Source organism: Cynocephalus volans, chromosome 8 (assembly GCF_027409185.1).
Source record: "Cynocephalus volans isolate mCynVol1 chromosome 8, mCynVol1.pri, whole genome shotgun sequence".
Lineage (NCBI taxonomy): Eukaryota > Metazoa > Chordata > Mammalia > Dermoptera > Cynocephalidae > Cynocephalus > Cynocephalus volans.
In genome coordinates this window covers 60,618,941-60,644,109 of record NC_084467.1, presented here as the reverse complement: position 1 = coordinate 60,644,109, position 25,169 = coordinate 60,618,941, and the positions used below count along the sequence as shown (strand labels likewise).

The window sequence follows — 25,169 nt, the reverse complement described above, 5'->3', positions numbered from 1 at the left end:
ATTATGGTATTTACTTAACCTCTGAAATCAGTACGTATTATAATATCCATTTCTTGGGGCAATATAATTTCAAATGGGTGAATACTGGAAAATATTTTGACTCTGAAGGCTCATACAGTAGCAATACCAATTAGTGTCAGTATCTTGCTCATGTTTGGTGTGACATACATTTCAGAAGCCACCATTCTTGTTTTTGAGTTTTAAATGGAAGGTTTTTTTAATGCTAGAATTCATACTTCCTGTCAGTCTACTAAAGGGTTAGATTTATCTGACTTTTCTATAAGTCAGCTTTAGTCTTCTACTGGTGTAGATCAGTTTGGATTCTTGGCTGCAGATAACCGTCAGGCAGTTAATGCATGCTCTCTCTTTCTCAACATTGTGCTGTTTGATAAATCCACAGGTGCTATGTTGCATATCCTCTTATGATGTATATCCTTTGGTTGGTTTTCATAGAAAATTATGTGGAGATTTGCATTGTCCTGGGGTGAAATGCTTTTTGGAGAGTAAAAACAGATTTTGACACTGCCCTTCTGGTTCTTTATAGTTTTTTTTTTTGTTCATTCCTTCCTTCCTTCATCATTCATTCAGCAGATAAATACTGAGCTCCTAATATGTGACAGACAGTGCTTTACGCTCTGGGATTATAGCAGTGAACAAAACTGGCAAAGTCCTGCTCTCATGGCGCTTACATTCTGTGGGAGAGACAGTAAACTAATAAATGTATGGGATGACTGATAATGATAAGTATTATAGAGTAAAATAAAGCAGGGTAAGGAGGATAGAGTGCTGGGAATACAGGGAAGGGAAGATAATAACTATTTAATTGAAACCAAGTTCAAGGCAGATATCAGTGAATAAGAGAAGTTTAAGCAATTACCTAAAGAAAATTAGGGAGCAGATATCTGGCAAAACAGTGTTTCAAGTGGAAAGTGTTTCACATGCAAAGGTATTATGTTCAAAGACTAGGAAGAAGGCCAATATGGCTGCAACAAAGGGAGCAAGGGGGAGAGTGGAAGGACTTATAAGATTTGAGCGGTAGTTGGGGGTATAAGCATGTAGAACTTTTGTAGATCATTTTAAGGATTTGGTTTTTATTGTAAGTAGCACGGGAAGTGGTTAGAGGGTTTTGAGCAGAGGAGCGACACGATCTGATTTTTAAAAGGCTCACTCTGGCTGCTATCTGAAGCACAAACTTAGATGGGCTAGGGTTAGTGAAACAAGCTGTTATAAGTGGGTCTAACTGTGGAAGTGATGAGCAGATAGAGCTAGTAGGAATTGGTGATGGATCGGTTGTAAGATTATGCACATGTGAGTTTTAGTAGTATACTACTATTTTTGAGAGAAAATGCAGAAATTCTCCCTTTAAGATGTGTGCAGAATCTGGAGCTATGTTGGTTCTAGTACTTGTAATTTCCTGCTTTGCTCTATAATTAAGGGGTGCACAAAGCCAAAACTATTTTTATAAAAATACCAAGTCATTGCCTGCCTTTTTCTCTGTGCTGACATTTTCACTGATGGTACAAAAGCAATGGTGAGTAAAATTCTTGGCACCTTAGTACAAGTCACGACACCAAACTGTGCTATTAGTCATTGTATTCACTGCCGTGTATGTGCAGTAAAAAATAAATAAAATAAAAATGTCAATTTCACTTAATGTTTTTGATGATGCTATAGAAGTGATTAATTGTATTAAATTTTAATCTTGACTACAAGTCTTTCTGGTGTTCTTTGTGCTGTAATGGGGATTGTACATGATGCCCCTCTGCTGCATACCAAAGGGTAAATAAGGGAAAACATTTGTGAAACTGAGTTGAAAGTTGAGCTAGCCACTGTTTTTATGGAACACCATTTTTATTTGAAAGAATGGCTTACCAATATTACAGTTATTATAATTTGGATATTTGGCAGACATTTTCTGGAAAATGAATGAAGCGAGCCTGTGACCTCAAGGAAAACAACTGACAGAATTTGTTGCCAGTGTAAAACTTCAAGCTTTCAAGTGAAAATTAGAATTTTGTAGAACTTATTTCTGCCACTGTAAGCTTGATGAGCTCTAAGTATTTAAAAGACTGTCCCGGTCAGATTGGAGGTGATATTACCAAGTGTGATTTTTTGATATTGTGTAAGTGAAATGTTTCAACATTTGGAATATCTGTATTGTCAACCAATATTTTTCAGGTGATCAATGCATGACGTTACAAAATCATACATCAGTAAGGGCCTGCCTGTGGCTTACTTGGGAGAGCGTGGTGCTGACAACACCAAAACAAGAGTTAAGATCCCCTTACTGGTCATCCTTAAAAAAAAAAAAAAAAAGTCATGCATTAGTAAAAGAGCCATTCAAAGTGCGAGAGACACCAGTGTATTTCAGTGTAACACAGTGCAAACAGCTTATTCATATAATTTTAGATTTCATATTACATCTAACTTTTTAGAAATGACCACTTACTAGATTTTGGTGGAGTATCAAAAATCCCCCAACTACCTGAAAATGTTAAAAATACTCTTCCTTTTTTCAGCTGTGAATCTATGTGAAGCTGGATTTTCTGCATATACCTCATACCAAAATAACATTTTACACCTGATTAAATGCAGAAGCAGTTATGAAGATCCAGCTGTCTTCTATTAAGCCAGACATTAAAGAAATTTAATTTATTTTCATTTTTAATTAAAGAATTTAAAAGTTACACTCTTGTTACTCTTTTGTTTTGGAAAATGCAGTTAATTTTTTCACTAAAAAAATTATATTAACATCTAATGGGCTTATTGTAATTTTAAAAGTAATAAATAAAATTTAAAAAAATTAATTTCAAATATATTAAATATCAATAGGTAGATCCATACAAAAGGTTTTGGGATCTTCATTAATTCTTAGGAGTATAAAGGGATCTTAGATGAAAAAGTTTGAAAATTTGGTATAGTAAAAGAAATATGGATTTTGGAGTCATGACTTGCCCAGTTTCTAGATATTAATTTTGGAAAATAACTATTATTAGGTCTATTTTTCTTACCTGTGATATAGGAATAATATTTGTCCCACCAGCTTATTGAGTAAATTAAAAGAGATGGGTACATGAAGTATACATCATAATGCCTAGCACATTTAATAGATGCCTGTTGAATGCCAGCTGTTTAATTGATTATTTGCATATTTTAAAATGATGTAATGTTACTGGAATGTTATTCACTCATTTGACAAAACAATTCAATTTTGTTTACTAATACAGAATCAAGGCTTACAATTTGACATTTAAAAACTCCATTGTGAAAAGTTGATAGGGAAGGTTATTTTAAGTTTTTAGTATTTGTGTAGTAAGTTAGCATAAGCAGCAGGTTGAAGACAGAAAACTAAGGGGATAGTGAATGGAGATAACAAGGACATTTGAGCACTTAGTTTCATGATACATTTGGTTGATAAAGTAAATGGGTGTCTTTGTAGTAGATATTTCTGATTATATTCTTATCTGTATATGAGAGGGATTGGATTGTTGAACCCAAAGTCATTTCGAGTTCATAAATCTTTTGATAATATGATTAATAATTTGGACTTATAATGTAACCTTTCACTTATTTGCTCCTTCAGTAGGTACTGATGATTTTACCCTTTTTACTGTATGCTCCTGGAGGGTTTGAGAAAACAAAGAGTAATTATCTAGGAGCATGAACACCTTGATTTCACTTGTGTGCTCTGTCTAGATTCTACTGGGCTTTCCTTAATTTGTTAAATTTTTTGATTATGAATTACATTCACATGCTATGGAATTCTAAAAAGATATAATAGAATACATTGTAAAAATAGTTTCCCTTTCACCCCTGTCTACCCAACCAGTTGTTTTCCTTGGCAGCAACTAGTGTTATCAGTTCTATATGTTTTCTTCTTCCTTTACCATAGAGGATGATACATTTTTTTCCCACCTGAAAGATAGCAAAGTGAAGAAAGAGAACTGTTGCTATCTTTTCTACTATTAGGACAAAAATAGATATTCTGAAATTTATGTTTGATTTTTCTCTCTCTCTCTTTTTATATCCAGCCTAGACTTCTCCTTTGAATTCCATATTCTGTATTCATCTTCACTTTGCAATCTCAGATATTTCAGAATTAACTTGACCACGATTGAGTAATCATTTTCCACCTCCTCCCCTTCCACCTTGACACAGTCTTAAATTACATCATTAAATATCCACTTGTTCAAAAGCCTCAATTATTGGGATCATTCTTTGTCTCACCCCTCCTCCCTATACACATCTAATTAACAAATTTATTTTCTGTTATTTTTGTTTGTTTGTTTGGCAGCTGGCCTGTAAGGGGATATGAACCCAAACTGAGATAACTGACCAGCCCTAACAAGTTATTTTGAATCAATCTACTTCTGTGTCTACTGCCACTACTTTGGGACCAAGCAATTTTTATTATCTTTTTCTTGACTCAGTGGTCTCCTTAATGTTCCCCCTCCAGTCCATTCTCTGTATCCTAACAAGACTGATCTTAAAATGTAATTGTATCATGCAACTTCTCTGCTGAGGATCCTTGAATGCCTTGCTTACTTAAAAGTAATTTCATATTTATTAGAGTTATAGCGCCCTGCATGATCTGGACCTTGCCTACTTCTCCAATTTAATATTGTACAGATCTCTCCCTTTTTCCGTGTTCTGACCATACTTTTCTTCAGTTCCTTAAGTATGCCAGGTTATTTCTGGTTTCTGTCTGCAGTGCTTTTCTTCTTTTTTTTTCTTTGGTGACTGGCTGGTACAGGGATAGAACCATGTTCCTTGGTGTTACCAGCACCACACTCTAACCAAGTAAGCTAAATGGCCCAGCCCAGCAATGCTTTTCCTTTCGTTCTTTGATTTCTTAGCTCTTGTTTATCTTTTAGATCCCATTTTAAACATTTTCTCTTAGAGAGATTTTCCGATCAAAAAGTATGTCTCCCAGGCCGAGCCGTGGCGCACTTGGGAGAGTGCGGTGCTGGGAGCGCGGCGACGCTCCCGCCGCGGGTTCGGGATCCTATATAGGAAAGGCCAGTGCACTCACTGGCTGAGTACCGGTCACGAAAAAGACAAAAAAAAAAAAGTATGTCTCCCTTTATCATTTTCAATCTTAATCTTTTGTTGGTTTTCTTAACCACACTCTGTTTTGTCTTGTATTATTTATATTTCTCATGCTCTCTTTTTTGAATATAAGCTCCTTGAGGGCAGGAGTTATTTCTAACTTGTTAATAGTTGAATCTATAATGTCTAGCTCTATGTCTAACACATTGTAATGCTCAGGAAGTATTTATTGAATGAAGATGAGTTGGTTTTACGTGAGTAAAATGGTAGAGAAATAACAGAACCTACAAACCCATCTCCCGAATGTTAAAATATAGTAATGACTCTAGAATCAAGTAAGCTAGATTATGAAATAAATTTTTAATAACAGTAATTTAATGTGATTATATACAGGAATTATATTGATGACTGACAGGTGTTCTCTCCTGGAACCAAGACAATATGAAGTAATACCTACTGATTAGAGCAGTGGTCTGCAAACAAAGGGCAAGAGAGTAAATTAAAAAAAAAATTTTTTTTTATTGAAATATATGAATAGGCTAATTAGCCTAAATAGATCAATACACAATGTATACATATATTGAAATATAACTATGTACCTATTTATGTACATTGTACATATTTATGTACATCGTTATATTTCAATATATGTATACAGTGTGTATTGATCTATTTAGGCTAATTAGCCTATTCATCATTGCAAAACTTAATGCTTTCTTTGTGATGTGCACATTTGATCTCCTCTCTTCTAGTTGTTTGGTTACGTGCAGTAAAATGTTATTGATTGTAGATTCCCCAGTAGGGCTTATTTTTTCTATCTCTCTATACATTTGTGTACATTAATAAACCTTTCACTCTCCCTCCTGTCCCTTCCTCTTTCTTGCCTGCTTGATAAGGGAGAAGAGGGAGAGTGAAAGTTACTTTCTTACCTCTAGTAACTGTAGTTCTCTCTCCTTTTAACAGTTCAACTTATTATTATTTATATGTTTTTGTTTGCTTGCTTTGTTTTGTTCTCTTTTTTAGCTCCCACATATGAGTGAGAATATGCAGTATTTCTCTTTCTCTGCCTGACTTATTTTACTTAATGTAATCTTCTCCAAGCTTATATATGTTGCTACAAATGGCCGAATTTAATACCTTTTCATGGCAGAGTAGTATTACATTGTGTATATATACCACATTTTCCTTCTCTTGTTGTCTGTTGATGGACAATTAGTTTGGTTCCAACTCTTGGCTACTGTGATCAGAACTGTGATAAACATGGGGTGCAGATATCCCTTCAGCATGATGCTTCCCTTTCCTTTGGGTATATACTCTGTAATGGGATTGCTGGGTTATATGGTAGTTCTATCTGTAATAGTTTGAGAAACTTCCACACTGTTTTTCATAATGGCTATACTAATTTATTTTTGATTAAAATCTATCAGTTAAATTACTGAAGGAGCTGAGACTACATTTAAGTAAATTTTTTTTACGTTTTTACACCTTCTAATTGAATTTTTTTTTTTATTTTAGGAAACACTCCTTTACATCTTGCTGTGATGTTAGGAAATAAAGGTTAGTAAAAATATTATTTTTTATATTTAACTTCACTCATGCATAATCAATTTAAAAATATTAAAATCAGTTTTGTCTTTTGAGTTTTAAAAATTAACCTGATTCTTTTATTTGCTAGTTGAACTTAGGATTCATTATTTTAAAATTAATATGTTTTTTCATTTTCTATAGCCCTTTTTTAAAAGCATGAGAGGTGATCCTGTACCAACCTTGATGTCTTTTGAAGCTTTGTTTTTTTCCCTTACATGGTTATTTTATCAAGCAGATATTTATACTTTCAGAAAATCTTATTTCAGATATTAAGGTTTATTAATTATTATAATACTTTTAATATAGAAGAGTTTTATACAATTTTTAACATGGAATATTCTGTATGTCTAAACTTGAAAGTCGAGCCTTTTGTATGGTAGATAATTGTAAAAACTTAATATTGTTCATTCTTTAAAAAAAATCTCGTAGGCAAGTGACTTAAAAGATCTACTTTTGTAAGTTATTTCTAGATACAATAAAATTTTAATTATCTGGATTCCCAGTTACTCTAGAAATTGAGGATTCCAGATAGCTGATTCGCAACCCTTTGAGTGCTAGATTTCTAAATTTTAAAAACATATATTCCTTTATTTTAAAACAGGCTAATGAATGTCTGTTAACATTTTTCTTTACAATGATCTATCATTCTGACCATTTTTTATTGTTACGTATTATAATATAACTGTCAGTAAAACATTTGATCTGAATGTATACTGACCCCAGGGATGTTACCACAACTTATTCTGTTGAAAAACAAAGTTCTTTTTAAACAAATTTATTTATTTTTTAATTGATGCATATTGATTGTATGTGGTACAGAGTTATATTTCAATGCATGAATACAATGTGTGATGATCAAATTAGTGTAATTAGCATATTCATCATCACAAAAATTTATCATTTCTTTGTGATGAGAGTACTTGAGCTCCTCTCTAATAGCCATTTGGGAACATACATTAAATTATTATTAATTATAGATGCCTAGAACTACTGTAGACCACTAGAACTTATTCTTCCTTTCTAGCTGTAGTTTTGTATATATTAACCAACCTCTCCATCTCCTTCCTCCCTCCACTCCTCTACCCTTTTCTGCCTCTAGTAGCTACAATTCTACTTTCTATTTCCATAAGCTCAACTATTAGCAGACTTCTTCTGCTAGTGTGATTTTTAAGTTCACATGCTTAAGAGAAGCATGTGATCTGAAGGATAATTTGATTTTGGTTTAATTCTGTATAATTGGTGACTCAAATCTATTTATCTTCAGTGTATGGTATTTTTTTTCTTCTTCGAAAAAGTAGACTAACTTGAGTTACTTCTAAGTAGAGAGAGATTCATTGAGAGAGACTACCATACTATAGAATTTCAAGAAATGGTTACTAACCAGGTTTCAGGAAGAGCAGGAACCAATATGTGTTGGGAATCAGCTATTCTCCTGTTTATTTCCCTATCTGTTATCTGTGTATATCTTATGATGTGTTAGATGTTCTTCATGTATCTGTAATATTCTTTCTTTTCTTGATTGACTTTCTCTGTTTACTGAAGTTGAATATTACTTAAAATAACTCTTTAAGGGCTGGCCAGTTAGCTCAGTTTGTTAGAACATGGTGTTATATCGTCAAGGTCAAGGGTTTGGACCCTGGTGCTGGCTAGTCACTAAGAAAAAAAAAAAAATGAAAGAACAAAAAAGAACTGTTCTAGTATCCTAAGGATCCTAAGTCTTAATGTCTTTCTGGCTTCAGTATTTGCCACCAACTGATTCAGTTTCTTAGGTTCCCAAATTTCTGAGCAAAAAGTTTGATTGGTAGAGTTCATCTCAAGTCAAGCCACAGGTGATGGTTGATGGCAGACTCATGAATTATCTGACTTTGGGATAGGTATTTACTTCTGTGAAATTAACTTTGGCTAGGCTGACTTGGGGAGAGAGTTGGGGGTAGGAGAAGGAATTGGGAATACAAAGGAAGTATGTTTAGTTTAGCAGGAATATGGGCCGGGCAGGCAATGAGAGACATCTTTAGTATAGCTACCTTGGTGAAAATACATCAGATGTAGTCAGCTAAGTTTGATTAATAAAAAGATTCAGCTTTTTCCCAAAAAACACTGGGTCAGAACGTTAGAAAATAATTAAAATATATCAATCATTTACAATATGCCAGATACTTTTCCTAGTACTTTAACACGTATTTACTCATTTAACCTTTACAATAGCCGTGTGAGAAAAGCACTATTATTATCCACATTTAACAGGTGGAAAATAGCCTTAAGAAGTTAAACAACTCGCCCAGACTAAAGAAGCAGAGTTTTGACTTCAACCTGGAATGTCTGGCTCCAGAACCTGGATTTATGATGCATTGCCTTGCCCTCTTTTCACTGAGAGCCATTCAAAAAAGATGTGGTCTATGTTAAAGTTGGCCAACATGCAGTTTGCCAAATCTGACTGCTATTGTAGAATTCTTTCTGTTTTATCATTTTAGTAGTCAATATGGATTTACCAGAATTTGAATGAGAAATATAACCTATCTACCATCACTGGTCTAGGTGTTCTAATTTTAGATGGATGGCTTTACTTCATCATAGGTTTATATCTGCTTGTTCTAAAATGTGTTTCATGAAACATTGGTTTCATGGGATATTGATAGGTATTTAGAGGAAAAGAGTTTCCAGGTCAAATTGATTTGGAAAATACTGGGTTAATAAAAGTTAAGCAGTTTTCTTTACTGTGAGACTCGTTAGAACTTTGATGTTTTAATATGCATTGTGAAGTTCCAAAGTTGGTCAAGTATTGGATATAGTAGTCAGTGTTCACCACAGTTATTCGAAGTTTGCTCTTTTTCACAAGAATCTTGAGAGACTAGAGTTCTGTGGAACGTATTTCAGGTAACATCAGTTAGATGATTCAGGATCTACAAATAATGTCAGTATTTACTCTTTCTGAGTCCTTTTCATGTACAGTAGGCACAACCAATAATATGCTGGTCAATTTATATTTTTCCAGTTGTGAACTCTTTTTTACTTTTTACTTTTTTCTGTATGGTCTTTTTATATTTTTGATATGTGGTTGCACAATAGTGCGATTGGAACATGTAGTGGAAGATAAAACATCTACCTTATACAGGCATACCTCAGAGATATTGCAAGTTTGGTTCTAGACTACTGCAATAAAGCAGATATTGCAATAAAGCAAGTCACATGAATTTTTTGGTTTTCCAGTGCATATAAAAGTTATGTACTGCATAGTCTATTAAGTGTACAATAGCATTATGTCTAAAAACATAATGTACATGCCTAAATTAAAAAATAATTTATTGCAGAAAAATGCTTCTGGTCACCTGGGTCTTCAGTGAGTTGTAGTCTTTTTGCTGCTGTAGGGTATTCCCTCGATATTGATGGCTGCTGACTGATCAGGCTCATGGTTGCTGAAGGCGGAGGTAGCTGTGGCAATTTCTTCAAATAACACAACAATGAAATTTGCTGCATTGATTGACTCTTCCTTTCATGAAAAATTATTCTGTAGCATGTGATGCTGTTTGATAGCATTTTATCCTCAATAGAACTTCTTTCAAAATTGGAATCAGTCCTCTTAAACCCTGCTTCTGCTTTGTCACCTAAGTTTATGTAATATTTTAAATCCCTGTCATCATTTCAACAATGCTCACAGCAGCTGTACCAGGAGTAGATTCCATCTCAAGATACCACTTACTTTCTTTGCTCATCCATAAGAAGCAACTCCTGAAAGTTAAAGTTTCGTCATGAGATTACAGCAATTCAGTCACATCTTCAGGCTCCACTTCTACTTCTAGTTCTCTTGCTGTTTCTACCAAATCTGCAGTTACTTCTTCCACTGAAGTCTTCAGCTCCTCAAAGTCATCCATGAGGGTTGAAATCAACTTCATCCAAACTCCTGTTAATGTTGATATTTTGACTTACTCCCATGAATCATGAATGTTCTTAATGGTCCCTAGAATTGTGAATCCTTTCCAGAAGGTTTTCAATTTGCTTTGCCTAAATCTGTCAGAAGAATCATTATTGATGGCATCTATAGCCTTATGAAATGTGTTTCTTGCTCAGATTTGAAAATCAAATTACTCCTTGACTGGTGGGCTGCAGAATGAATATTGTGTTAAATATATTTCTTAATGAGATTTGAAAGTCAAAATTATTTCTTGATCCTTGGGCTACAGAATGGATTTTGTGTTAGCAGGCATGAAAACAACATTAATTTCCTTGTACATCTCCATCAGAGCTCTTGGGTGACTAGGTGCATTGTCAGTGAACAATAATAGTTTGAAAGCAATCTTTTCTTCTGAGCAGTGAGTCTGAATAGTGGGCTTAAAATATTCAGTAAACCATGATGTAAACAGATGTGCAGTCATCCAGGCCTTGTTGTTCCATTTATAGATTATAGAGCATGGGCAGAGTAGATTTGGCAGTTTTTCTTTTCTTTTTTTTTTTTTTTTTGGTGGCTGGCTGGTACAGGGATCTAAACCCTTGACCCTGGTTTTATAACTCCATGTTCTAACAAAATGAGCTAACAAGTCAGCCCCAGATTTAGCCTAATTCTTAAGGGCCCTAGTATTTTCAGATGGTAAATGAGCATTGGCTTCAGCCTAAAGTCACCAACTGCATTTGCCCCTAACAAGAGAGTCAGCCTGTCTTTTGAAGCTTTGAAGCTAGGCATTGACTTTTCCTCTTTATGAAAATCCTAGATGGCAGTTTCTTCCAGTATAAGGCTGTTTCATCTACATTGAAAATCTGTTGTTTAGTGGAGCTGCTTTCATTGATTTTCTTAGCTAGATCTTCTGGATAACTTGCTGCAGCTTCTACATCAGCACTTGCTGCTTCACCTCGCACTTTTATGTTATAGAGAGGGCATCTTTACTTAAACCTCATGAACCAACTTCAGATTTTTCTTCTGCGGCTCCCTCACCTCTCTCAGGCCTTCACAGAGTTGAAGAAAGTTAGGGCCCTGCTCTGGGTTAGGCTTGTCTTAAGGGAATGTTGTGGCTGGTTTGATGTTCTGTCCAAACCGCTGAACTTTTTCCATATCAGCAACAAGGCTGTTTCGCTTTCTTATCATTTGTGTGTTCACCAGAATCATCACTTTTAATTTCCTTCAAGAACTTTTCCTTTGCATTCACAACTTGGCTAACTAGTGCAAGAGGCCTGCTTTTGGCCTGTCTCAGCTCTTGACATGCCTTTCTCACTAAGCTTAACCATTTCTAGCTTTTGATTTAAAGTGAGAGATGTGTGACTCTTCCTTTTTCTTGAGCACTTAGAGGCAGGCCATTGTGGGGTTATTAAGTGGCCCAATTTCAATATTATTGTGTCTCAGGGAATGGGGAGTCCTGAAGAGAGGAGCAAAATGGGAGAAACTGCCAGTCAGAGGAGCAGTCAGAACACAAAAAGCATTTATTAAGTTCATCTTACATGGGTGCGATTCATGGTGCTCCAAAACAGTCATAATGGTAACATGCAAGATCACTGATCACAGATCACCATAACAGATATGATAATAAAAAAGTTTGACATATTGTGAGAATTACCAAAATGTGACACACAGACGTGATGTGAGCATGGCGCTGATAGACTTGCTTGATGCAGGGTTGCTGCAAACCTTCCATTTGTGAAGTGCAATAAAGCAGGGTATGCCTGAACTTGGTAATTCTGTAAATGGCTTTTATGTTATACCATTGTCCAGTCTGTGAGACTCTATTCTCTTTTACCTTCTTTTTTTGAGATATACTGTGCCTTCAGTGACTTCATTATTGTGGGGCACTTTCTGTTTGTATACTAGTTTGTAAACAGAGCAAAAATTTCCTAGGACATTTAAATATTTGTTGATTGAGGAAGAGAGATACCTTAGGACTTTCACACTTTTATTTACTTTCCTTCTCTCACTCACAGAAGTCTGATATTTTCTGAATTTATGGGTTCGTTGGCCAAAGTTGTCCATGTTGCCTGGAGGTTTTTGAACTATGGATTTGGGTGGAAATGAAGAAGAACATTATAGTTAATTAAGGAAGGCTTCAGGAATCTTTAGGAGATGAAACAGAAAACTAATCTTTAATTCTCATACTTTTGGTTAGAAACTACAGAGAAAGGTTCTTCAAACCAATTGTTGCAACTTTTAATTCATTCTCAGTCTTTTATAGATCTGTAGTTTATTTTTTCCCCAGTGTAGCTCTGGAATTAGTATGTTTTCTCTTTCTCATAAGGATCTCTCTAGATGTTCTTTTACAACTGTTCTTTCATCTCATCTACTCTCTATATTTTATTACCTTTATAGCTCTTATTTATGTTTGATTTCTATTCCTCATAATTTCAGTTTGTTCACACTCAAGTCCTGACTTCTTCCTGGCACATTTATGCATTCTTTAATCCTCAGTGCCCAGTTGTTAACTACCTTGTTTTCTCAGTATTCATTGTTAACATTACTGAGAGAAGATATTTGATTGATCCAGTTCTTTTTTTTTTTTAATGTATAAGAATATGCCATAGGTCATTGGGATATCTATAATTATCAGATTTTTTGTTAGTTGCTCATCTCTACTTCAACTGGATTGTGACTGGAGATTGAAGGGCACCCATTCTGCAGGGTCTGTGGCATATCAAAAAACATAGTTTACACGTCTAGCAGAATTTGTAATTCTTATACTAATCTTATACCTTACTTTATACAATTTGGTATTGCTTTAGATGTTGTGCATCCTGCTTTTTAATATTTTTATATTAAAGTTTTTTCTTCTCATGAGTTTTTGGTTATGAATATATGATGTCAAAACAATTGAAATAATACAGTACAAAGGTATATAAAGGCATCATTTTCCACTTCTTTATCTGATGTAATTAACATTTATAGACTGATGGGTATCCTTTCACACTTTACTCCTTACATACAGTGCAGGGGCTTAGTTTGTTTTCACTGAAGTAGAATCACTACATATAGTATTTTGGTATATTTTTTTTCTTCTCAAAAGTTATAAAATAGCCTTAGAAGTCTGTAGATACCTTCCATGTTTGCATTCCCCTAACTTCTTTATATAGCCCATATACACACATATTTATTTACATAAAACCCAATCGTAGATATTTGGGGGGAAGGTCCATTTGTTTTTATTCTTTTTTTCTTTTAATTCTTTTTAGCTTGGCTCTCCATCATCCCTTCTCCTTACTACCCCCCCCCCCCCCCCCAGTAAACATGGTAATCCATGTTAAAACCTGCTGGATATGCTTTTCTCCAGTTGCTCCAAAAGTGTGTTTTATAGGTGTTTTATCTTGAAAGAGAACCCATATGAGGGCTGGTTGGTTAGCTCTGAGTTAGTTAGAATGTGATGCTAAAAACACCAAGGTCCAGGGTTCGATCCCTGTACTGGCGAGCTGTCAAAAACAAAAACAGTCCAGTCGAAGTTCACTCATTGTATTCAGTTGTTACGTCTGTTTATTATGATCTAGAGCAGTTTGCCCACTCTTTTTTCCCCCTTCGTGCCCAACTTTTTGAAAAATCTTGCCCAGTTAACTTGTAGAATGTCCTCCATCTTGGATTTGCTTGATTATTTTCTACTGATGTTATTTAACTTGTTCCTTATTGTCTGTCTTTTCTGTGAATTGAAAATTAGCTAGAGAGGTGTGATTAGGTACAGGTTAAACATTTCTGGAGAAAATACGGCATTGGTGATGTTAACGATCTTTATATTGCATCACATTAGGGCTCAAATAATGACAGGTTGTTCCACTATTAATGCAGCTAAGTTAGGTCACTTGTTTGAGTTGGTGATCTCTAGATGTTCATATATCTACTGTAAAGGAACAGTGATTAGTAAATAATCTTGGGATGATACTTGATTACCATGTGAATATCCTATTTCCTAGCATATAGTGGTTTTAGCATTCAGTAAAGACCGTTGCTCAAATCAGTTATTACGTTGGGTGTTGTAATATGCTAATTTTCTAATTTTATCATTTCTTCTGCATTTCTTAGTTGGCTTGATATTATTCTTCTGTAAAGAACTTATCACTATTTTAATTTTGATGTTATCATGGCCTTACCAGTTTTTTTTTTTTCAATGTCCTATAACTAGTCATTCTCTTTGATGTACAATTTACCAAATTTGGCCGGTGATTGACCATTCTAGCTGGCTCATCTCTCCTTTTGACATGACACTATTCTTTAAAAAATGGCTGTATATTACTTCAATAATATAGATGCAATATGTGTCTATTATTATGCATGGTGGACATTCATTTTATTTTCAATATAGTTGCCACTACAAACAACAGTAAAACATTCTTGTACATATATTGTTATATACCATTAGCAGATGTTCTTAAACACCTCTGTGAAATATCCGTATTTATTTTACTTTATTCTAATAAAGATTCCTGCTACTACAGGTATTCCTTTTATCACTAGGAATAGTAGTAAAGTAGCACCATTCCTCCCCCACCTTACATAACACTTCACACTGTCGTAACACCCTTATTTCCTTTAGAGCACTTACCATTATCTCACATTATTTTTATTTTTTATTTATTAACTTACTTATTGTGTTCAAACATAGTATGTAAGCTCTCCGAAGCAAGACCTTATCTTTTTTCTTCACTGTTTATATACAGGTAGTTAAAAATGACATATAATAGGAATTTGAGTAAATGAATTATTGAATGAGTGAATGGATGGCTGTCCTACCTAAGTTTCCCACGAGTCTCAATTTTTTTTGCCTGTTAATATACTTTTTAAAAAAAAATTTAGTAAGGTTTCTCAACCTGTTGACAGATAGAATGTAATTCTAGACTTGATTACTTGAAAAGTGTCCAGATTTATCTTTGTAATCGTAAGTAGGGTATTGACATTTGGGGAGCTTTTTTTTGAACTAAAAAGTATAAAATTTGAAAAGTAAGGGTTTATGGAAATACTACTGATTCTCTTTGAAAACATATTTTTTTTTCCCCTGAAGTTAGTAACGAGCTTTTCATTTGATATTACAGATATGCAAATCCTTTTTTGGGTCTTAGTGGACAGTAGATACTTAGATGTAAATTACTCTTGGGGATTCTTGGGTTATCTTTTTGAGTATGAAAACATTTTCAAAATACTCTTGGGAACAATAATTACGGAACATAATACTTTCTTTGCAGAGATATCCAGTTTATTTTTAGGTAGTAGAAGGGATACTATTTGAATCTGGGGATCTGAAATAACCTGGCTTATATACGTAGGAATTAAAAAAATTATTTAATTCTACATAATACAGAATTTATTTCATAGATCTACTTATATTAACTTGGTTTAGTAAACCTTTACATGGTATTTATATCTAGAGATTCTAAAAATTGAATAGTGATTGATATTATTACTACTTTATGTTGCAGAATGTGCCCATTTACTTTTGGCTCACAATGCTCCAGTAAAGGTGAAAAATGCTCAGGGATGGAGCCCTCTGGCAGAAGCCATCAGCTATGGAGATAGACAGATGAGTAAGCAATATGAATTACTGTTTTTGATATACATTCTAAAAATATGAAGTGATGCATTTAAAATATTTTTAATTTAGTATAACTTTCCTTACTGTGAACCTTTGCAGTTATCTGTAAACATATACATGAATTATTCATGACTTAACTTGAACATTGAGTGGTACACAAAAAGAATTGAGGAATTATGTTTAAAAGTATGTTGTTTATTATTTCTTTTCCTTTTGTAGCATTCTATCTTACTTAAATTTTTAAATTTTTTTATTCATCCAGTACAAAGGACTTTTTTCTAAGCTGAGGTCTGAGTGTCCTTTCTGGCAGCTGCTTAATTGTTTGGATCATTAACTGCAACTAAAAATAATCATGGTGTTATAACAGTTATCTGCTTTAGTTGCTGGATATAGGCTTTGCTGGAGTCAAGGAACAAAACTTTCTTTATTTTGTTTTAGTCTTGAAATGAGTATTTCCAAAACATGTCACATACTTTTTCATAATATACAGAGTATTCAATTACTTCACTTTCCCTCCTCCTACCCATACTTTTTTTTCAGCTTCACGTATGTCTGTTTTTGCCAAGTACATCTCAATAGTTGAAAAATTTATGAAACATAAATTTGGATGAATGGAACTATCTTTCTGGTAATATTATCTTTTTATTTTTTCGTAATATAAATATTATTTATATTTATTTTTCAGTTTGAGGATGAAAATGATCAATTAAATCTAGCTTTGTAAAAGGAAATGAAAATGTTGGCAGTTTTTTTAAGGAAGTGCATAACATTGAACGTTCCCAGGTGTTACATCAATTCAGTGGGTTTTTTGTTTTGTTTTGTTTTGTTTTTTTTGTGGCTGGCCAGTAAGTGGATCCGAAGCCTTGACCTTGGTGTTATCAGCACATGCTCTCCCAAGTGAGCTAATTGGCCAGTTTATGTATTCAGTCTTATTTTGATGCTAAGTTTTCGGTTCTTCTGGGCACTTTCTTATGGTTCAACTTTATATGTAATCCACATATTATATTTTTGTGGGCTTTCTGAACTCCTTGGACAACTTTTTTTCCCCCCCTTGGACAAATTTTAATGGTAAAGTTGTATTTGAGCTTAAGATTTAATGAGAGATAAAATTGTGATATTTTAACAACTAAGTGAGTTATGTATGTTTTTGTTATACATTGACAGTTATTTTTTTCTGGACAGACATCAGGAGACCTTTATGAGAGCAGTACTAATCTTAGAATAAATTCAGGGGGAAAAAATGTGTAAATTCAAAATAGACTGAGAATGAATGAAAAGTTGTAACACCTGGTCTGAAGAAACTTTTTCTGAGTTTTCTAACCATTTAGTAGAGTGGAGAGGAAATGAGATGGGCTTCTGAGTTTCTGACCCACCGTGAGACTTTTGTGAATTTTAAGGATTATTTTATTCAGAATCAGTGAATATTTACTGAGTCCTTACCATAAAAATGCATGTGTATTAAAATGTGGTGAACAAAGACGTGGTCTTTGCTGTTTAGGAATTCATAGTCTATTGGGAAGGCTAAGAAATAAGTTTTTCATGGAAAATCAGTTATAGATATTTAGCAATAAATTTTAATTTGAGAGATTGAGGCCTGGCAGAAAGTGATTTTCTTATATAGAGTGATATCTTAGCCATTCTCAGTTGTATCCCACTGTCACCATTATATAATTACAGTTTACTCCTGAACAACATGGATTTGATCTGTGTGAGTCCACTTATATGTGGATATTTTTCAACCAACCACAGATCGAAAATATGGTATTTGTGAATGTGGGACCCCTGTATATAGAGGGTTGATTTTTCATATCCTTGGGTTCTGAAGAGCAGACTATGGGACTTGAATATTCCAGGATTTTGGTATGTGGGAAGGGTTGGGTGGGGAGGGTGCTGGATCCAGTCACCCATAGATACCAAGGGACTACTGTATATATCTGTAATTATTCAGTGCTTACATTTTCATTACTTGCCATCACATGAAACAAATACTTAGCTAATAAAGGGTAATTAATCAAACAATCCTTATGGTACGTATTTATAAATACTAATGTAAATGTATTTATAATAGTGTTAAACATATGTCTGTACTTTGAAATTATTTTAAGTACTGTGATTTAAGTTTTTGATTATTATTTACATGTATTGATCAAATCAATATTATTAGCAAATCCATCATTACAAATCATAAATATTCTTTATGCCCCTTACCCAGTCTCTTCCCAACCCCCTTCTCCCTCCCCCATCCCACCTCTAGTAACCACAGATTTGTTCTGTCCTTCTGAAAGATCAGTGTATTATTGTGGGCCTGCCTTCCTTCCTTCCTTCCTTCCTTCCTAGCACGCACTTATGAGTGAGAACATGTGATATTTCTCTTTCTGTGTCTGGCTTATTTCTGTTTCTGGCTTATTAAATAATAAAAAAATATTTAACATTTTTTTCCAAGCTCGTCCATGTTGCTGCAAATAGTAGAATTTCGTTTTTTTGTTTTTTGTTTTTTTTTATGGCTGAGTGGTATTCCACTGAGTATATATACCACATTTTCCCTATCCAGTTGTCTGTTGACGGACATTTAGGTTGGTTCCATATTTTGGCTATTGTAAATAGAGCTTTGATAAATATGAGAGTGCAGGATGGTTCATCATACACAAGTCAATAAATGTGATACACCACATTGACAAAAACTATGATTATCTCAATAGACACGGAAAAAGAATTCAACAAAATTCAACATCTCTTCATGATAAAGTCTCTCAGCAGATTAGGTATAGAATGAAAGTATCTCAACATAATAGAAGCCATATACGACAAACCCACTGCCAATGTCATCCTGAATGGAGGAAAGCTGAAGGCTTTTCCCTTGAGAACAGGAACAAGACAAGGATACCCACTGTCAAGTGTTTGATTATTTAGCTTGTGTTACATTAAAATTTTCTGGACATAGAAGATTGCATTTTTGAAAAAATCAGAGATACACTAATATTATAAATTATTAGCAAAAATTTTGTGACTTATTTATCTTTTTTTCTGTTTTCTGATAATCTTGCTAATGTTCTTGTGCTATAGAATAGTCAGACAATGCTAAACTACTTGTTAGAGACTATTGAGAATAATTTTACTTTAAAATTAATAAAATTTCAAGATTTTGTTGCTTTTCTGCCTTACAACAGTCACCTGGTGAACAGTGATCAAGCCCAGGCTGATATCAGGGAGAGATATGGATATATTTACAAGTCTTCCCAGCTTATCTCTCACCCATGGTCACCAGCTTTCCTCTGATCTAGACAGCTCTAGTGAGTCTTGTGCACACTGGGATCTAGTTGTCTTTTGTCTCTCCAGGAGTTGCTCACAGTTTGTACAGATTTATGTTATAGTAGTTTTGGGAATTCCATCAACCTCTGTCTTATTTTTGTGGCACATCAAAGGTTAGTGTGGAGGGGAAGAGTCCATGTTGGTTTCCAGCCTTATCTTGAATGACAGTCTTCTTCATTTAGGTTTCAACTTTATATTTCTTTCTGAGAAATCTTTCCTCAACTCCTGGAGCAGATAAAGTTCTCATTGTCATATATTTTCAAAGTGGTCTATTCTTTTCCTTTGCAGTACTATAGCATACTTCTAATTCATTGTTTAGTGTGTGTTCCCTATTCTGTATCTCGATGATGTAAGCTTTGTGAGATCTCAAGTTATGTATATGTTTCTTATTCACCCTTTTATCTTTGGCACAATATTTGTTCAATGAACTAATGAAGAAATGAATAAAAGCTGCAAAGAGAATTTGAGACTACTTATCAAGAATCAAAATTCTCCCTAAAAGAACAGTCAGCCCTCTGTATCCATGGGTTCCACATCCATGGATTCAACCAACTGTGGATTGAAAATATTCAGAAAAAAAAAAATTCCACATAGTTCCAAAAAGCAAAACTTGAATTTCCTACACAGCAGGTACTACGTTCAATCTATGCAAATGCAGTTTTGCGTAGGCATTGTATTGGATGTTATAAGTAACCTAGAGATGATTTAAAGTATACAGGAGGATGTGTGTAGGTTTTATGCAAATACTATGCCATTTTATATAAGGGACTTGAGCATACTCAGATTTTGGTGTCTGTAGGGAGTCCTGGAACCAATCCACCACTGATAATGCGGGGCAACTGTATTGTATTAGACCTTTATTTAGCACAACTCTCCTGAGTTTTCAAAACTTCCACGTATTTACAGCCAGCTGATCTTTGACAAAGGCACCAAGAATATACATCGGGGAAAAGATTGCCTCTTCAGTAAACCGTGCTGGGAAAACTGGATATCCATTTGTAGAAGAATAAAACTTGATCCGTACCATTCACCATATACCAAAATCAACTCAAAATGGATTAGAGACCGAAATACAAAGCCCGAAACTTTAAAACTCCTAGAAGAAAACATAGGGGAAATGCTCCAGGATTTAGGACTGGGCAATGACGTTATGAATAACACCCCAAAAGCACAGGCAACAACAAAAAAAAAAACAGATGGGATTATATCAAACTGAAAAGCTTTTGCACAGTAAAGTAAACAATCAATAGAGTGAAAAGACATCCTACAGAATAGGAGAAAATATTTGCAAAGTATACATCTGACAAGGGATTATTATCCAGAATATACAAAGAGCTCAGACAACTTTCAGGCAAAAAACCAAATAATCCAATTAAAAAATGGGCAAAGGAGCTGAGTAGACATTTCTCAAAGGAAGACATACAAATTGCAACAGGTATTTGAAAAAATGCTCAACATCACTAATCATCAAGGAAATGCAAATTGAAACCACTTTGACATACCACCTCATCCCAATCGGACTGGCTCTTATAAAAAAGACAGAGAATAACAAATGCTGGTGAGGATGTGGAGAGAGAAGAACCCTCTTGCACTGTTGGTGGGACTGTAAATTAGGCCAGCCATTATGGAGAACAGTATAGAGGTTCCTTAAACAACTACAGATAGCACTTCCATATGATCCAGCAATCCCACTTCTGGGGATATATCCAGAGGATTGGAAAACATCAGGTTGAAGGGATACCTGCACTCCCATGTTTATTGCAGCTGTACTTACAGTAGCTAGGTGATGGAACCAACCTAAATGTCCATCGATGGATGACTGGGTAAGGAAATTGTGGTATATATACACAATAGACTACTACTCAGCCCTGAAAAAGAATGAAATTCTACCATTTGCAACAACATGGATGAGCCTGGAGAAAATTATCCTAAGTGAAACAACCCAGGTACAGAAAGAGAAATATCATATGTTCTCACTCATAGCTGGGAGCTGAATCCATAAGTAAACAAATGAACAATAGAGACAGAGACAGAAAGATAGAAAGAAACAACAATCACACTAATATGTTGAGCTTTTAGAAAACTAGAAGCAGAAAAGGGGAGGGGGAGCTAATGAGGAATTGGTCAACGGACACAAAGAATGAATGCATATTGTAATGATGAATAAGCTAAGTGTACTGATCTAACCACCACACATTCTATACAATTATTGAAAATTGTACCCCACATGTATGCAAAAAAAAAAAAAAAAAAATTCAGAGAGAGAAAAAAAAGAATGATGTTCTTTTTAGAAAACCGAGAAATTATAAGGAAAAAAGAAGAAAATAATCTCTCAAAGATAACCACTGTTAATATTTTGTTATCTGATATTACTCTCATTTAAAATACTTTAAAACTTCCTGTTGTTAGGATGAAGACCAAAATCTCTAACTTGGTTTATTTTTCTTTTTAATTAAAAAAAATTTTTTTTATTCAAACGTTGATTGTACATATTTGTGGGATACAGAGTTACATTTCAGTATGTATATACAATGTGTGATGATCTTATCATGGTAATTAGCATATTGATCATTATAAAAATTAATCATTTCTTTGTGATGAGGACACTTGATCTCCTCTCTTCTAGCCGTTTGATAACATGCAGTAAATTATTGTTAATTGCAGACGCCTAGCTCTACTGTACACCAATAGAACTTAATTTTGCTTTCTACCTGATTTGTATCCATTAGCTTATCTCTGATAGTGTCACTTTTTCTTGTCTGTCCTCATCTTGTTCTCTCTCTCTGGCTTTCTGTATGTCAGCTCTGCTAGCTTTTCAGATTTTCATAGTCCTCATACTTACATAATCTCCCCTTTCTGCCTTAGCTCCTTTTAATTCTTCAGATCTCAGGAAGCTTTCTCTGCTCATGTACTGTCAGAACTCTATCTGCCACTCCCATTAGGCAGAAAGCTTCATTAGGGTGGGGATTGTTTATTTGTGTTCTGAGTACCTACCAGATGCATCAGAAACATAGCAGGGATGTGTCATTAGTTTTGACATTGAGGAACTCATCCTGCTTAGGGGAGAGAGATCAATAGAATATTTTGCAGTATTCTGAATGAGGTGAGTAAAGACATTCTAGTGTGCAGGAGCACGATGTGTATAAAACCTGGAAATGTGAAAAAGAACAAGGCATATTTTAGGGAACAATGTATATTTCAGTGTGACTCACTAATGAGGATAGATGGCAAACATGGGTGGAAGGGTAAAGATCAGTGTTGGGAGATGGGTTTGTACTGGTAAATGGACCACACTGAGATCAGCTTTATGTGCAATTTAAGGTTGTAATAACAATCTCCAGTCATTGCAACACCCTGAAAGACTTCAAAACAGGGAATGACATTATTAGATAAGTGAGAAGTCTTTTTAATTAATAGAGCCAGGGAGGCAAGAGATTTTTAGAAAAAAAACATTTTTGGAACAAATGGCATAAGCTTGACTTAAAGAAGAGATTGTGTGTTTAGAAAAGTAAGGGATAAATTAGAAAGATAATTAAAAGAAAGAATTGACAGAATTTGAATATCTCTGGGATATGGTGATAGTGAGAGGATTCAGGGTAACTCTGAGGTCTCTCTTATGGATCAATGGTGATCTCATTAATTAATTTATGTACAGAATATAGTAGGGAGAACAGTATGGGATTTAATTAATTTGTGTTAAATTTTTTGAATTTGAGTTAACTGTGGTACATCAAGGTAGAATTGTCCCAGTAGGAAGAGGAAAGTAGACTGGAGCTTAGAAGGAAGTGGAGGGCAGAAGATATGTATTTAAGTAATACTTGGAGCAGTAGGGTGTAATTCCAAAATTGTTAGGCCAAACAAACTGAAAACTTAAATAGGAGAAGGAGGAAAGAGAAAGGTAAATTAGTTGTAGTTTGTTGGAATCCTGCATTTGTGTCTTTGTATGAATTCTATCTCATACCATCTAAATCCTCTAAAACTAATTTTATCTTCATTATCAATCAGTGTTAGTAAGATTCTTACAGTATGGTAATATAAATACTCATCCTTAAAAAACATACTGGTCATTTTGTGTAATTGCTTTCTGAATGTTTGTACTTTCGTTAGAAATTTTGAGTTGATAACACTTTTAAAAGTGAAGCCTCATAGAACGGAATCTCTTTGCACGTACTACTATGCTATATATAGTTGAAGCTATTACCTTTTTAGTAATGTTTGATCATTATTGTATAATTTTCTGTTATTTAATGAATGCCTTCAGTCAGCTACAGTTATATTTAGTTGATGAAATTGTATTAGGTGGATGAAGACTCTATGACGTCTGCTTTTTATTGAGACCTTTTCTAGCTAGGAATTGATTTCTTTTCGTTCTTAGCATTCAACAGAGATCTCATTTTAGTTTGAAGGCAAGGTAGAGTGAATAAAGATTTATTAAGGAATTTGAGCTTATAGAAAAAAATAATGATCACAAAAAGAATTGTACTACTTTTAGGTAAGATGGCTTTGATATTAAAGTTAAATAATAATAAACGTGAAGGTTAGATTCGTACAAATTTGAATCTGTAAGGGATTATCCAGATCATTGGTTCTCTGACTTTTTGGATTTCACAGATCAGAAGAAGATTTTATTTGGGGATTGTTGTAGGGAAGCTAACTTTTCCATTTTAGCCTATAGGAATTTAAGAAGATAGCTACTTTCTTCTGTGGTCCGCATTTCTTGACACTAAAAATAGGAAGAATAGTCTTTAAATTGAAAAACATTTATAATTTATAAATAAAAAACCCACTTTAGTTTCCAGTTTTTCTCATTTTGCTGCATATCTGTGGAAACTGGAACAATTGGGCCATGAAACATAGATTAGTATTTGGGAACTACTGATCTAGGTCACAGAACTCGTTAATGGTATAACTGAAACGAGGTCCCATGTTCTTTGACTTCTTTCTATCTGTGTCTTAGTTTCTACTATTTCAAGAGACCATCAGTAATTTAAACCTTGCTGTTTGATCTTTGGCTTTTAAAAATATATTGGAATTATCATTAGACCTATGGTTAAAAATAAGAATAGGTCCTACTATTTTATATGTTCTTCCTTGGGTATTTCTTGAATTGGACCTATGTGGACAAAACAAATCTAGTTCAAGCTTTCAAACTTTCTTCTTTTCTTTTTTATTCACCTTACACTTCTGTATTCCACATGGGGTGAAGTGGTTTATAAGAATGTGTACCGTTAAACAGTAAACTAATAGTAAAAAAACCACACAAAACTCAAAAGTACACATATGTATGTATATGAAAAATATATCAGGACCAGGAGGAAATCAGAATATATTGAAGTGTTCATTTTCCCCCTGATGCACCATTTTTTATGTTTTTATTTTTTGCTAGGCTTATTTCAAGTCTAATCTTTTTCCTTATTTAAATGTTAGGGATTAATTGATTGATTTTTGCCAGGTAACATTAGATCTTTATTCTAGATTATATTTTCTTAATTGCAGGCACAGTAATAAGCAATTTATATTCAGTGCTTACAATAACCCTATATAGTAGATTTTACTTTTATTCTTACTTGACAAATGAAAAAAGAAACTGAAACTTAGGGAACTTAAGTAACTTGTCCAAGTTTACACACAGCTAATAAGCTGGGGTTTGAATTTTGTCAATGTGTCTACATCTCAATTTTTTAACAGTTGAGAAAATACTATGAGGGGCTTCAGGTTTTTTTAGATTTGGAAGCTCTTTTCACA

General features: G+C 34.1%; 1 protein-coding gene across 3 annotated transcripts in view; it reads left to right on the top strand.

The window, feature by feature from the left end:
* The window catches only part of ANKRD13C (ankyrin repeat domain 13C), a 75,170-nt gene that overhangs the window by 5,786 nt on the left and 44,215 nt on the right, over positions 1-25,169 (top strand). For 2 of the 3 annotated variants that reach the window (XM_063104767.1, XM_063104765.1), the window contains exons 2-3: positions 6,565-6,606; positions 16,003-16,107. In XM_063104767.1, the coding sequence (XP_062960837.1) occupies positions 6,565-6,606; positions 16,003-16,107 (147 nt within the window). The remainder of the gene's footprint in view (positions 1-6,564; positions 6,607-16,002; positions 16,108-25,169) is intronic. The other variant, XM_063104766.1, reaches the window with a different exon arrangement.